Genomic DNA, 16231 nt, shown 5'->3' with positions numbered 1-16231 from the left:
TCTCTAGACAGTGCTCTGTTGTTGACTACGATGTTGTACAGTGTGTGTGTGTGTGTGTGTGTGTGTGTGTGTGTGTGTGATGTAATGCTGGGAGGGGGTACTCAGACTGCGTTAGCTAATGGGGGCTGAGTGCATCTGGGCAGGGCCGATAGATGAACAATAACATCATGACCTCATAGAGAGAATACGCAAGCAGGGGAGTAACTGAGACACACTACAGGAGTGGGCTGGCCTTCACAGAGGAGAGAGAGAGAGAGTATGTATGTATAGAAGAGACTACAGCATTGCGCCAACCCCAAAGGAGGTTCTCTTCACTGAGGGATTTTAGGAAGAATTACCTTTCTCTTCCATCACATCTATCCATTTTTCTTCCTTTTTCCACCGTTACCCAGTGGCAGCGATATCCACTCATCATTGCCCTCCCTGCACCAGGCTGTTCTTCCGGGCATGCTACTTAAGCCCAAGTATGGCCGCTTTCGCAACGACTCTGTGACCTCCTCAGACGACCTGATACAGAGCTTAGCCATGAGCGGGAAGGTGGTAGCCACAGCAGTGGCTCCTTCTTCAGTACCAAACTCACCAGTGCCACCGATGGAACCCACCATCCTCACCCCACCCTTAGTCCAGGCATTGGATGAGTCTCCTGGCCTGGATGGTGAGCAGGACAGTGCCACCACCTTCTGCATGCTCATCCCCAAGATGCCCCAATGGAAGTTCTCCAACTCGCTGCTGAGCTGCAGCCCATCTAGCAGTGCTGCTTCCAGCTCCAGTAAGGATTCCAGCAAAAACACCATGGCCAAGGCGTCCCCAGCCTCCTCCAGGATAGCTGCAACCTCCAGCGGCCCCATGACTAGCCTCGCTGCTGCACTTAATTCCTGTGACCCTGTCTGTATGGGTCCCTGTTCCCTGCAGGCTATGAGCAGACACAGGGTCGCTGTGGGCTCAGCTAGTCCCAATAGCTTTGGAGGTACAGAGACAGCAGTGGGGACCCCGGGCAGCACTGGGAGCTTCCGCACAGGCATCAACCGCAGGACCAGAGTGGATGGCATATGGCTTGGTGGAGAAGATCTTAGCCACAAAGGCAATTTCATCCATAAGCCCACACAAGGCTGGCTCCATCCAGACAACAAAATCAGCAGCACAGGAGTCTCCTACATTGTAAAGGTGAGTTCACGAATGATTAAACTGTTAAAATCTTTAAATCATGACTGAAGACCAGTCTCCTTCTTTCTCACATATCTTTAGAATCAGGTTTGTTTGTCATTTGTTCATCATTTATGTACTGCTTCTTATATCGTTCTAAGAAACAGAAACAACATTTGGTCCTTTTTAATCATTATTTAAGATAGGAACATTTACATTTGGCATCATGGAAATGTAGCTGTTTTGTTGATGGCAAGAAGCAGAGCTTATAATTAAATTGGGTTATGGAGACACTGCACCAGCACAGCGACTGACTGTGTGGGTAAATAAACAAATGAAATAGATTTCTAATCATTTCTAACATGTCTAAGCGCCAGCCACAAGTGTTGTTACATATGAAAACTATGTTATAAATGACCTGTTATCACTACGCAAACAGATATAAACCAACATTATGATCAGAACAGAGTTGCTAACGTTCTACAGCCTCTGTGCTTCTTCATGCTCCATGAAAGGTTACTAGAGTTGACAGACTTATTGACCTTAATTCCCCAATTCTGCTTACTGCCTCTTTCTTTAATTCTCTTACCTCGAAGAGAGACAGAGAGAGTCCAGTCTGAGCAGGCGTAATTGCATTACTAAGGCACATTTCTCGATTCAATTACTTTTAATCACTACAATTTGTATCACATGTTTTCCAGAGGGTCCAGAATTATATCGGCACCAGAGTATAACTAGAGTGAGATAAGCCACAGGGTGACATACAGTAAGACGGATTTTCCATTTCAAGGCTAAACACCTCCGTGTCTGAGCTGCCTTTCTGTTCTCAGGGTATAAATCGCTGCACTTGGTGCCTCGTTTTGCTCTGCCACCGACAGTATTGTTGGTTATCTGTAAGACAGAGGGTCTGTTAGTTGAGTAGAATCCAAATATACCAAAAACCAGGCTCCAGAATCCGGTGGAAAAACCTCCCAGAAGATTATTATAACAGGGAGGACTACATCTGGAGCAGGATGTTCAAGTATTTATATGTCTGTAATGGACAGGTGTCCATGAGCAACAAAAACAACAATAGAAATATGATATTGATAGAAAAATGAGATAAATGAATGTTCTAATCTGAACATCCTGGCTTCCAATGCCTTATTATTCAGCAGTTTATAAAATAGCACTATCTGGTTATTTTGCCTTTGTATATTTTGTATGTCAGGAGGAGATGTGTGCAGGGGGTATAAACTGCAAATGCATAAACATGCATTTCATCTGCATTCAAATTTTGTTGGAGTTTAAAGGATAAAATGTAAAAATGATTAGGATTGAGATTGTCTCCACCCAATGTTAAAATAATTGCATATTTTTGTTACTGGCCTGAAATGGCAGCTTTTTGTTCACAAAATGTATGTTATAGTTTGATTTATAGTTAGTGTATTCAACAACAAAGGTCAAATCAGTATATTTTATTACTATTGAAGATGTGCATGGAGCTTTGTTTCTTCAGACAAGTGGAGAGAGTTTGTGACAAACTGAAATTAGCACCACAATGTTAGTTTTAATGATAGCTTTTAGTGTCTTGTGTCCTCCCATCCTCCTAGTTTGCTGTAAGAGCGCTCTACAACATACCCATTACATTGTCTGCTGAATGTTGAGGATACAAAGATATATTTTGCTTCTGTTCATGGCGCTAAGCTGGAGGCGTGTGTGAAATGTTGTATGTGTGCTTCTTCTAGTATCAATGCCATAAGCAGTTTGTTTGTTTGTTTGTTTGTGTGGGTGGGGCTCAGGGTGTGTCAGGTGGCTGATATTTTGGGACTGAAATGTCTGGTTATCAAATGCTGCTTTCTTCTGTCTGTTCATATCATTACAGTATTTAGGCTGCATTGAGGTGCTTAAATCAATGCGTTCGCTGGACTTCACCACAAGAACACAGGTGACGAGGTAAGCGGCTCGGTGTGGTCTTTCAGTAGCATTAATCATTTGTGGTTTATGTAATGAACCATTATTCTGAATGATTTCTTTCAGTGTGCAGTTTAGCGTAGCACAGGAACATTTTGCTGCTCACAGAGCTGGTTTTCCTGCGGGAATGGTGCAGTCCTCTCCCTGCTCCGGGCTATTGATCAGCAGTAACCTAATCCCCAAAGCCCACACTGGCCTTAAGTGCTGCCAGAGCCGAGCAAATGCAGATAGACATGTATTATTGATGCTGCTGCTTAATGACTGGAGAGCTGCAGCGAGCTGGACCATGAAAAGCGTTCATAAAAGCACAGAAGGCTGGGAACGGCTTTGGAGAGGGATGTAGCACTTAAGGTGTGTTATGAAGCGGTGGTAGAATGTTATAGAGCGACGTGTTTAGAGAATACAGTCTTGTATTTTTCCTGATACTAACCTGCTCTGATGAATCATTTGAGCAACCGTACGGCTACCAATTTCCTGTCAATAAGAATTCTATGACTAGATTAGACCAATTAGACCGGATAGTGATGATTATCTCTTGTGTATATCTGCAAGCTGTGGTGATCATTTTACTGGAGAAAAAACAACAACCACTAATTATGTAAAAGCACTGGATCTGCTAAGACTATAGTATTGACTATGAAATCTTATATTATGCATACATATATTACAAAATATAACTTGTAGATCTCTATGTGTCTTCAGGGAGGCTATCAACAGGCTGTGTGAAATAGTTCCAGGAGGGAAAGGGGTGTGGAAGAAGAAGGTGAGCACTGGAGAGTGGAGAACATACAAAGATACACAAATGTCGCTTTATTATAAACGACTCTGATTCTCTCTGTTGCAGGCTGCCAACAAGGCTCTTCATTCCGTCATGGGAAAGAGTAACTTGCATTTCGCTGGCATGCGTATAGCTGTCAGCATCTCAGTAGAAGGGCTGAATTTGCTTGATCCTACCACGAGACAGGTTCGAGTCTTCTGCAGCTTCTACGTCTTCTGAACAGATGAGATGAGATGTGAAAATAGGAGTCAAAGACAATAGCAGTTTCAGTAATGACCAACCTTTTATGGAAATCAGTTTTGGCTGTTTATCATTATATTGATTTAGATGTTGCTCTCTCTCTCTCTCTCTCTCTCTCTCTCTCAGGTGATAGCACATCACCCTATGCAGTCCATCTCCTTTGCTTCTGGAGGAGACACGGTGAGGCCTCAAAGCTCTCAGCCACAACATATAGTGCATCTATTAGCAGCATCTTTTAACAGACTTCTTTGATCGATTATTTTCTCAGCATTTAGCCTTTTTTTGATAAAATCTAGCAGCTTGTGTGTAGCATATTCTCACATTGTTTCCATCTAGTGCTTTAATGCAAACTGCAGTAAACTACAAATACTGTTTAACACACTGGAGCAAAGAGTTTGAAGAAGAATAAAATAATACAATAATAATAATAGTTTATCATAAAACAATTCTTGATGTAATTCTTTAGCAAGGCATTCTGTCCTAAAAAACATTTATAAATTGCTTAAAATGATATTAACTGCTTGGTGAGGCTTAGTGTGTGTGTGTGTGTGTGTGTGTGTGTGTATGAAGAGTTTGCAAGTTCTCCACATGCCTCAGGGTTTTTTTCCAGGTTCTCTAATTTCCTTCCCCAGTCCACAGACATACACTGTAGGCTGCATGGCATCTCTAAATTGTCCATAGTGCGTGTGTGTGTGTGTGTCTGAGTCCCCTGAGATAGACTGTTCCCTGCCACTCTGTGTAGGATAAGTGCTACAGAAAATGGATGGATGGATGGATATTACCCCGACTGTGATCAGGATAAAGTGGTTACTGAGTACGAATGAATGAATATTGATATGTTTGTGGTACTGAATATAACTAAACTCATTTTATTCATCAGGATACACCTGATTATGTTGCATATGTTGCCAAAGATCCTGTCAATCAAAGAGGTTAGTTGTTTCGTTATTTGGTTAGTTGCTTTATTTATTTATTTATTTACTTACTTACTTACTTATTTACTTACTTACTTACTTACTTACTTCTGCATTGCTACCTACTGTTACCATTAACATTATACCATGTCATACATCTGTGTATCTTAGGAGGACAGTTCATTTTTCCTTCATGTTCCATTTTTCTCACCCAACACTTATTAATCAAGTATTTGAGTAATACTAAATTCCTAAAATAAACATACTTGCTTTTTGTACTTGCAGCATGCCATATTCTGGAGTGCTGTGCAAACCTCGCCCAGAGCATTATCAGTACGATCGGCCAAGCCTTCGAGCTGCAGTTCAAGCAGCACCTGCACAGCCCGCCCAAAGCCACAGCCAGCCAGGACAGGTGAATGTTATGGAGTACACTGTTTATTAAACTTCCTTCCTTCCACCATATAGGTTTCATGTAGCCTAATTAGTGCCTTATTAAAATGCTTTAGCGCTCTTATTAAATTAGTAGCTCAAGTGGTTAAGGCTCTGGGTTGTTGATCGGAAGATCGGGGTTCAAGCCCCAGCACCACGAAGCTGCCACCATTGGGCCCCTGAGCAACGCTCCCTGCTCTAGGGGCGCTGCATCATGGCTGATCCTGCACTCTGACCCCAAACCTCCAAGGATGGGTTATGTGAAGAAAGAATTTCACTGTGCAGTAATGTATATGTGACAAATAAAGGCTACTTATTCTTATAACATAGACCCAAAATGAACACCTTCCCCAAATTTGAGTCCCTCCCCCTATCAGGCACAGGTATCACTCTATAGTCAGCTAACTCTGATATAAAATGTACTTTACAGTACAGTGTGGTGTACATAGCAGTCAGAAGGACTTGAATTATTTTAGAATAATAATGTTACTATCACCTGTCCTTTGGTGTCCTTTGATGACATGATGGAAACCGAGTACACAATGCTCATATTTCCATCACCTCCTGTTTTGGACCAGGAGCGAAATAAATGGCCTTTAGGGCACAAAAACTTCCTGCATTGTCAGTGATTAATATGGGAAATGAACAATAACATTTATACCTGTGAGGACGCAAAGGTTTAACTATTGCAATTTCTGCAAAATACAGACTTAAATATTTTGTCACCTACAACACCTACAAAGTCACACTCAGTTCAACTTCCTGTCCAGATTTCCTTCTTCTCAAATGATTTTAACTCCTCTTAGATTGGCTGAGAACACAGCTGTTTTTCTGAGCTTATGAAAAGTAATAGGAAAAGACTGAGATGGACCGTTTTACTGCACAATGAGCACATTGATGAGGACGTTATTTTTTTTACTTTTAGTGGAGTATCTTCAGAATACATCTTCCAGCACTGACCATTTCATTTCATTTGAAGACAATGATCACAGTGAAAGATCCAAAATCTAGTTGCAGAGAAAACCAGATTTTGGGCTCAAATATAATTTGCAGAACTGATCGTTCTATTCAGGGATACAGGAAATGTGGGTATTTATTGCACTTATTTTACCAGTTTTAATACGTGCATGACTTTTGGGAACTACAATAATCCATCCATCCATTTTCTATACCTGCTTTTATTCCTAATTAGGGTCACAGAGACCTGCTGGAGCCTCTTCCAGCACACATTGGGTGAAAAGCAGGGGTACACCCTGGACAGGTCACCAGTCCATCACAGGGCCACACATATAGACAGACAACCACACACACTCATTCCTGTGGGCAATTTAGAATTACCAATCAACCTAATGTACATGTTTTTGGACTGTGGGAGGAAACCGGAGTACCCGGACTAAACCCACACAGAAAAACCTGTTCAAACCCAGGATTCGAACCTAGGACCTTCTTGCTGTGAGGCAACAGTGCCACTAAGCCACCATGCTGCCCACTACAATAATCAATATTCAGTAATATGTCATCACCCGAGTGACAGTGGAACTTGAAGCAAGTTCTGTTTTTCCTGTGATCTATTTGCCATTCACAATGTAATAACTGTTCTGTAAAATAGTACAATACAGTAAAATTATTCGTTATATTGTGATAATACAGATAAATGAATTCTGAATTATGGTTTTATCTCATATGATTAATCACCATCAGGATATTCTTAATCCTCTAATCCAGTCCTTCAGATAATCAAATAATAATCAGATTTGAAAGTATTTAAAGAATAGCTCGTCTGATTGTAGCCAAAAATCTGTTTCTGATGTTTAGACCTAACCGGATGAATCTGGTGGCTCTGTGTTTGGGGTGAGAATGCTGTTGCCAGGTCTCTCCAAGGGTGCCAATAATTATGAAATCAACAGGATTAACTCTCAAACTAATATATGTGTGTGTGTGTGATGTGAAACTATTGCTGTTGTTTATTTATTTAGAATGATATATTCTGATATTTTATGTTTATCTCAGGAATGTAAGGACAGAGGAGTCAGCGTGGGAGGATGATGAAATGTTTTTAGAGCATGATTACTACAACAGAATACCAGGAAAAGAACCTCCATTGGGAGGAGTCGTGGACTCGAGGCTCAGGACGCCAGGAGCCATGCCAGGCCACATCCACTGTGTGCCACAGAGCAAAGCAGCACAGGTATCTGCTCTAGCTTTTCCGACTCGAGGTTTAGTTCACACTCCACTGTATATTTTCGTATCTGCTTAGCTTTATCCCGTTATAAATAGCTAAAGCCAGTTGTCCTTCAATTCATTGTAAATTCATAGTAACCACTAAAAGTCCTGTAGATAATTCTAAAAAATTGACTGAATTACGGAGCACCTTTAATATATTGGTGCTGTAAGTCCTCAAGATGCTTCTAGTGGAAAACTCACCATTGGACCCAAAGAGGCTTATGAGCAATGGCTGTATATATGGGTGGACATCGTAACAACGGAGAAAAACTGAAACCAAAGTGTCTCTGAGGCCCTCGATTGGCTGGGTTCGGTACAATTATACCAACAATGTGGAAAATGATTTCATGTTAGTGTATTAAACTTATTCATTATTTTATCAATCGTGTATCAGTTTCAAGATTGATATCTCCCATCAGCTAGCTAGCAAATGGCAAATGGATACCAATCAGTCATGACTCTAAAATCTTCTTTTGCAAAACAATATGACTACAGTTTATCAGTTACAATCTAAATTGCCACTTTAGATAATGGCTTTCCACTTGTCTCTGACTGGTATGGGTAGGGGAGGGGCAGACTACAAACATCTGCTCCATGGTCTCTACTGAGTGGACTCTGATGCTACGTTCACACATACAGTGATTTTATTGCTGCAAATTGCCATTTGCTGTACTATGAGTAGGCATATCCTACTACTGGTTGCACATGTAGTCGGCAAAGGCTGCCATCACTCAAGTCATGAGCAGTCTCCGGTTGTTTTGTCACTCCGACGCGCTGTATGTGTGAACGTAGCATGGCTCCAAATTTTGCACAAACTGGCAGTAAATGGCACCATGTTGTCAACTCATATATACAGTCACTGGTCTGGAGCCAGAGGTTTCTTGCAAAGTCCGAAGTCTGAATTTCGCAGCCATCCATAGCTGGGAGCCTAGGAAGGAAAATTGTCTCAGTGTAATCTCAATGACATTAGTCAATCATAGGAATGTGTGAGCTCATGTATGAGGGTAGATAGTACTGACGTCCAAGTGTGTTACACAGCAGAATGAGAATCAGCAGTTCCAAAAGTTATGGATGGCCGGCTTCTGATGTCTTTCATCCTTCCCAGCTGGTAGCTGTTGTATGCTAGGGGCAATTGGCAGGTGAGCAGATTGAGGAGAAAATTGAGGAAATATACAGGACTCTTTTAATGTTTTTTTTTCGTTTCTTACCTGACACATATAAAGCATTTATTTAGAGAATTACAGTATATATATATATATATATATATATATATATATATATATATATATATATATATATATATATATATATATATATATACAGCTCTGGAAAAAATAAGAGACGACTGCCCAATCTCCAGATCTGAACCCTATTGAAAACCTATGGAATGTCATCAAGAGGAAGATGGATCTGGTGACCATCAAGCAATGTGGAAAAACTGGTGGAGATCATGGAGCCAAAACGCATGCAAATCGGGGTTATTCCACCAAATACTGATTTCTTAATGTTATTTAGCCAAAGCATTAACACAATTTGTTTACAAATGATTTGCATTTTGTTTTATTTAAGTTATTAAAGCTCTACAAATACTGCATGATCTTGGGTTTTTTCATGTGTTGTCATTTCCTTTAAATATACACTGTAAACAACAATAGTTATATTTTGAATTTAGGAGAAATATTGTCAGCAGTTCACAAAAAATGAAACAAAACTCTTCATTTCACCAATACATGAACCTGGAAAAAACAGAAGAAACTCATTATTTTGCAGTGGTCTCTTATTTTTTTCTAGAGCTGTATATATATATATATTCCATTTGGAGTACAGTTTCAAACTGATTCCAGTTCTATGTACATTTGTAGCCTGGATCTACAGCTAGGAGAGACATGCCCTCACTACCTGCAGCTCAGCTGTGTTATGAAGTGCATTGGGACATGGAGAACTGCAGTAGCTCAAGTGAGACATCCTTCATTTAGTGCTGAAATGAAAATACTGCATGATATTGTTCTGAATGTTTATGAAAATGAATTTGGTTTGATAGTAATTTCTTTATAAGAGTATATTAAATTTAAAAAAGTACATATAACATTAAGCATTACTAAACAATTAAGAAATGAGACTGTTAATAATTAAATAATAACTAGTAATTATAACATTATTTTCTGTATTATTAAGCACTTTAAATCATTAACAGACAAGCTCTTTTAAGCATTAATTGTGACCTAGCCATTTGAGCAAATTCCATTACTGTGAACTGAGTAATTGCTAATTATATTCATGTTAATTAAAATCTTAATTAATTCATCAGAAATTACTTGAATTAATGCTACCTTATTATTATTTCAATTATTATTGGAATTAGAATAATTAGTTTTTCAGTTTAACATCAACTAGTCTCATTTTGACAAGCATCAATATGTTAATGTTAATTGTTAAATCTTTTAACTAATATTACTAAACGTTTAAAAAAGCAGGCAGAAGGCCACATAAATATACAGTGCATGATTCCTTAATTGTCATATTATTTTGAAAATACATTTCATGAGCCAATATTAATTAATACTCTTTTAATGCAATTGCTTAATGATTTTTAATGAAGTATAGTAAAACATTTTACTACAGCATGTTAACCCACTGCCTCTCAAAATTTAGCACTCACATTTATTAGTCAAGAAACTTTTGTAATGTTGTGTTGTGCTGTTTTCTATAGCACAGATTAATGTCATGGCTGGGAATACCAAATCATAATTAAGGCTGTGCCCCAAACTGATCTTTCACACACAGCTCATAGTCATAGACAGTGCTAGCCAGGGCACATATTTGCTGTTGGTGAGATCAAGATTAGCAGATCCAGCTGAACCAGAGGCAGATCAACCAGCTTGAGGCCCTCCTGGAACAACTCATAGCTAAGCCTGAGGTCAAGACCAGGAGGGCCTCCCTGCTCCACTGAGGATTTTGATCTGCCCCCCTTCCAATGAATGCATTCCAGAGGATTTCACTGAAGATCCCAGTCTCACCATGGGCATTGCTTCATCCCCATGCTCTGCCTTGGATGTTACTATACCACCTGACTTCACATCGGATGTTGCTCCAACTTCCTTCTCCACTGAGAACATAGCTTCTCTCCTTGCTTTGTGCCCTACGTTGCTCCCTCCTCTTGCTGTGCAGATGGCATCACTTCCCCTCTTGCTCCTTCATGAATGTTGCTCTCTCTTCTGGCTTTATGGAGACCATCACTCATCCCTCTGGCTCCATTTTAAACAGTGCATCACCCCTCAATTGTGTAGAGAAGATCGCTCTACCGCAATGCCTGGTGTGGTGTGTCAAGCCTTCTGACAGTGGAAACATCTCATCTGGCTACAGAGAACCCCCTTACTGAACTTGTTTTGGGTGTCAAGAGCCACATGTTAAAGGGGGGGCTCTGCCATGGTTATGCCAAACCACCCCAGGACTATCCCTGCCATCAGCCACTGCAAACCATGCATGGCAGGAATGACAGCAACCTCAGAAATAGTCCATCCCTCAGTTCTTTATGGTAGAGTGGCTAAAAAAATGAATATGAATAGTAAAATGAATATGACAGGCGGAAAGAGATTCTGTAGTCTGGTGTGACAAAAATGTCAGAGGAATTTCAGGGTTGACCTCCAAGTGCAAGATCTGGCAAAAATCAGGTACTGCTCATCAACTGGCTATTAATATTACCTAAGGTGAACTGTAATAGTAGCAGTATTATGCCGTGGGATTCTTTTAAGTAGCCTTGTTGGGAAGACTGGTCCGAATAGAAAGAAATATGAATGCAGCCAAATGCAAAAAGGACCTTTAATAAAATCTGCTTAGGAGTGTACACAGCCTCAGGCTAGCTCAAAGGTTCAACTTTGAGTACAACAACGCCCCAAAACATACGAACAAGGCAACACTAGAGTGCCATCTGCACAACTCTCTGAATGTCTCTCTTGCATTGCCCAGCCAAAGCCCAGCCAAGAACACCATAGAACATCTATGGAGAGACCTGAAAATTCAGATGACAGACGCTTCCCAATCAATCAGATTATGCTTGAAGGATCTGACAAAAAGATTGAGGGAAACTGCACAACTCCCAGTGTGTGTGTTCAAATATTTAAAAGAGAATCAAAGGTTACTGTTGTGTCTGCAAGGATGTGTTCAAGTGTCAGCTGCAGAGAGAGATGAGCAGGTAACACACGATGACTCTCACCTGTGACTGACCAGTGCACTTATGCTTTCTGTGAAAGAGAGAGTTAAAGTCTGTGAAGTATGACCTTGAAATGTAAACAAACAGGGACAGGGCAAAAGCACCATCTACAGAGGTGTCCCCTGCCACCAGCCCACATGTGATGCTCAACTTGTTGGCCTCTATGGAAGATCCGGTGGCTGTTGGAGGAACAGGCTCATCAAGGTTGCAGCAGCTGCTGGTGGAGGAGCAGAACAGATCGTTGATCTGGTTGTACTGGAGCAATGTATTGTTTGACTCCCAACAGGACTGGTGAACTTTATTGGCCAGTGGACAGTGGAAAATGAATGCTTTGTACACATACCTGAAGCCAAGCTTAGAACTTGAACTGTGAACTGGAAAGTGGTGAAAGCCATGAGATGGCCCCTTTCTCATTTGGGTGATTTTTTTATAGAGTTGCTGAAGGTGCAAATTAATGTCAGCCCAGAGCTGTGCAAGAATTCTGCCTGTTTTCTGAGTCTTTCTCCACACCCTTACAAAACAAGGTTCTATATATTGTAGTCTTGGTTCACTAATAGCCTCAGCAAGCCACCCTTCTGGATAATGTGAAGTGAAGAAGAGGTGCAACTGTTAAGAATAACTTAAAGACCTGGTGTCCTATGAGAGATGTAGCATACTTAGCTGTTGATGGACTAGTGTGTACTAGCATATCTGGGAGGATGGCACTTACTACTTGAATCTCGGCAGGATTAATGATTAGAATTTTATATATGCAAAATATAAAATAATGTTATACTGTGCACCACAGTCTCATTTTTATCATTTCCAGGTGTGACATCTGATGGGTATTTGAGAGCAGATGGACATCCTAATAGTAGCCAGGATTATGAGGAGCACCTGTATGTGAATACACAGAGTCTGAACAACACAAGACCGTCAACAGATGCACAAGAGGAATGCAGCCCTGAGAGCCCCAAAAAAGACATCTTTGACATGAGTATGTCAGATCAAAGACCACAGTCAGGTCTACCCCTCTAAATATGTAATCATATCTCTGTTTAACTATCTGTTTTCTATCTTAGAAAAAAATAACCAGTCAGCCTCTATCTACTTTGCCTCCAGGACCTTTTGAAGATGCTCTGCGTCTGCATGAGGCTGGTAGTGTGTGTGTGCTGGAGGACAAGTGGCCAAGTCCTCCACATCGCAGAGCTCCTGTAGCCCCTACTGAGGAGCAGCTCTCTCGAGAAGCCTGGTATCATGGGAGAATGAGCCGCCGTGATGCAGAGAAGCTCCTTATCCATGATGGAGATTTCCTAGTGCGGGACAGTGCCACTAACCCAGGCCAGTATGTACTGACAGGGATGCACTGCGGCCTGCCGAAGCACTTGCTCCTGGTGGACCCAGAGGGAGTGGTGAGTATATGGATTGTAGCTTGTTGGTCATGGACTATGGGCCCTCTAATCCTGGCCCTTTGCATTGAAAGTCCTTATTATTGGTGGACCCACAAAGGGTGGTGAACTCATGGGTCATAGTTCATGGTATGAACACAGAGAAGTAGTTTCTTTTGTATTTTAAAGCTCACGTATTCAAGTAAGAGGGCAACATCAGTAATTTTTAACAATTATAGTACAGTAATCCCCCTCTATATCACGGTTCATTTATCACGGTCCCGGTATATCGCTGATTTTTATTTGGAACATAACAGATTTTTTTGGCGGATTTTCCTGGTATTTTGAGGTATCCACAAACCTTATAGTGAATTGTTTTTATGTTGAAATTTAATTTATTAATAAAAATATAATTATTACTTACAAACTATAAACATGAATTAAAATGAAGTAAAATGTTAATAATATATAAAATACTGTTCAGCATATTTACTCAAGAGACAAAGAACACGTAGGGTTGTTTAGGAAAGCATGGTGCGGGGATGCTGACAATCAAAATACAGTCAAGCTGGAGGAACGAGTCTGGCCAATCGGAATGCCCTATTCATTTAATCACGGTTGTGATTGGCTGCTGGCTATGCATGCAGTTGGGGAAAGGGAAGCAGAATTCTCCAGCATCCCAGTTCTTCGCATGTCTCTGTCCCGAGTGTTTCATTTTGTTCTGTGTACGCTGTATTTTTACGTTTTTTTTGCAATCCCTAGTACATATCATGTTGAATGGCTCATCAAAATTAATACCTGTACAGTACGTACTTTAGAACAGTAAAATGTTGCGTATTCTTATAGGTTTTACTTTAAAATACTTTAATTACTGTACCAGAAAAATAAGCATAGGCTACACTACTACACAGTAATGTACAGTACAGTACAGTACATTACTGTACATACAGTACTCACTATAAAATTTCTACAAATTTCTACCCAAAATTCTCGCTATATGCTTGCAAATGTTTTCTGTGTGTGTTTAAAGAGTGTGGGAGGGTCATTTGCAGCTTAAAAAATAGAAAAAAGCATTCAGGGACGAAACTGAGATTCTTATTTTGTTTTCTTTCTTGTCAGGTACGTACTAAAGACATGCTATTTGACAGCATCAGTCACCTGATCAACTATCACCTGAGCAACAAGCTGCCCATTGTAGCAGCTGAAAGTGAACTTCATCTCCAGCAGGTGGTGTACAGAAAGCAGTGACCACCAATCAGAGCACCAAGTGTGCAAGCGTGTCAGGATTAAAAGGCAACACTTGCACATCTTCACATAAGGAACAAGTAGTGGTACAATTCAGCCGTATTGTATTAATAACAGACATTCCATCCTTCAAACCTTAAAACACTGTAACTTAGCAAAATTGCCCTTAGGTTTGAATGAGTGTGTACACAATGCCCTGTAATGAACTGGAGTCTCATACAAGATGTGTTCCCACTTCACACCTAGTGTTCTCTGGATCCACCGCAATCCTGACCAGGATATAGCGTGTACTGAGAGAGAGTGAGTGTAAAGTAGTAGGAATCCTGTTATTATTCTCAGGTTATAAATGAAGCTAGGCATCATTTTGTGCAGCCAACCCTGGGCCCCTACACCTTTGCCTTAAACGCAGATTTGAAACTTTTTTTGGACATTATTAAACGTGGGAATGGAACAAAATTCCCATCAGCACCTTAGACACAGCTGGCAGCAGATTTCAGAAGCACGTGAAAAATGTGCTGGTGTTAAATTATACCACTTCTAGCAAAAAGGCACAAGATTGTAACTGTGTTAAAAATGTTGGTGTAATATTCTTCTCAGGATGCAGTGTTGCAGTGCTGTTTTTTTATGTTTATTTCTTTACAACAAATGTTCCCTAGATCTGGGTGGAAAGAAGGGATTCAATTCCCCATAGACATATGTTTTTAACCTCTTCATCATTTTAGAATTTTTTTCTTTTTACCTACAGTCACAAATAGCTTTAATTAATGACCATAAATATCATAAATGCAAACTTTCAGTTGCTCTGTCCTTTGGTATGGCTCATGAAACCTTGAAGGAAATGTAACAGAGAGAACAGGAACCCTAAATTTGAAGGCATTCAAGAATGATGTAGAGTTAAGTTACTGATTTTGTTCAGTTGGCCTTGTTCTTTGCTCAGAATGACTTAGAAGAGTGGATGACAAAATACACAATTGGTGTTTCTCAGACGTACGTGTTAAATACAAGACACGGTGCCTAGTTTACTTGTGTGTCACCATCAAAACAACTCTGAACAGCGAAAGCAGGCAAATAATATGAGCTCAGCTACAGTACAGCTATGATTAACCTTCTGTTCTTCTCTTACAGATATCACTCTTTCAAATTTTGTTTGTTCAATCCATCTCCTGATTTAGAAAAATGCGAAACATAAATATGAAGAATTCTTTGCTCAGATGTTATCTCATTTTTATGAGATGTATAAAAGAAGGATATTAAGGAGGTGGATATGTCATGTCCAGTTGTGAAAGGCATCGTCTATTTATTTTTAAAATCATTATGATCATCCATAAAATTACAAGGTTGAAATATTTCAAGAAAAAAGAATGTAACAAACAAAAATATTATGGTATTCATTTAGTTTCACTCTGCACTGGTACCACTCTCTTCTCCAGGTCTGTCTGCCACAGGAACCAGTGTGGATGATGGTTCTGGCAGAATAAGTGACACTGCATGAGAATTTAAATGCCAGTTTGTTGTGAATCCATTCAGCAGCTCTTTAAGCATATTTATGTATCCTTTGAGGCCATTTAAATAAAAAATATTTTTTGTCGGACTTGTTTGTGATGTATTATTGGGAATATTCTGAGTATCATATTTATATTTTGATTCTTGGTAAAAATTTCACATCAGTGTAAAGACATAAATTTTTAATGTACGAAATCCACCTGTAGTGAATGTTCAGACTGAAAAA

The 16231-nt window shown here is 40.1% G+C and overlaps 1 protein-coding gene across 2 annotated transcripts; it reads left to right on the top strand.

The window, feature by feature from the left end:
• The first annotated feature begins 197 nt into the window (after nt 1-197).
• On the top strand, nt 198-16087 carry shc2 (SHC (Src homology 2 domain containing) transforming protein 2). Of its 2 annotated transcripts, none has more exons than XM_058400174.1 (12): nt 198-1164; nt 3008-3078; nt 3799-3859; nt 3941-4060; nt 4241-4294; nt 4995-5046; nt 5314-5440; nt 7468-7645; nt 9543-9636; nt 12699-12893; nt 12992-13281; nt 14377-16087. In XM_058400174.1, the coding sequence occupies exons 1-12, from the start codon at nt 448-450 to the stop codon at nt 14503-14505; spliced, it is 2088 nt and encodes a 695-aa protein (XP_058256157.1). In that variant the 5' UTR covers nt 198-447; the 3' UTR covers nt 14506-16087. The 2 variants fall into 2 exon arrangements, with proteins under 2 accessions (XP_058256157.1, XP_058256158.1); XM_058400175.1 differs by having other exon boundaries at nt 203-1164; nt 12699-12866.
• Nucleotides 16088-16231: the final 144 nt, after the last annotated feature.

Source organism: Hemibagrus wyckioides, linkage group LG10, assembly GCF_019097595.1.
Source record: "Hemibagrus wyckioides isolate EC202008001 linkage group LG10, SWU_Hwy_1.0, whole genome shotgun sequence".
NCBI classification, from domain to species: Eukaryota; Metazoa; Chordata; class Actinopteri; order Siluriformes; family Bagridae; genus Hemibagrus; species Hemibagrus wyckioides.
This window is presented reverse-complemented; position numbering and strand designations above follow the sequence as displayed.

What these genes read in the sequence shown, in the direction of transcription:
- shc2 (XM_058400174.1), top strand. Translation starts at nt 448, where the DNA reads ATGCTACTTAAGCCCAAGTATGGCCGCTTTCGCAACGACTCTGTGACC. An exon ending in TTGATCCTACCACGAGACAG is followed by an intron (nt 4,061 to 4,240) that starts GTTCGAGTCTTC and finishes TCTCTCTCTCAG; the next exon opens with GTGATAGCACATCACCCTAT. An exon ending in GCCACAGCCAGCCAGGACAG is followed by an intron (nt 5,441 to 7,467) that starts GTGAATGTTATG and finishes TGTTTATCTCAG; the next exon opens with GAATGTAAGGACAGAGGAGT.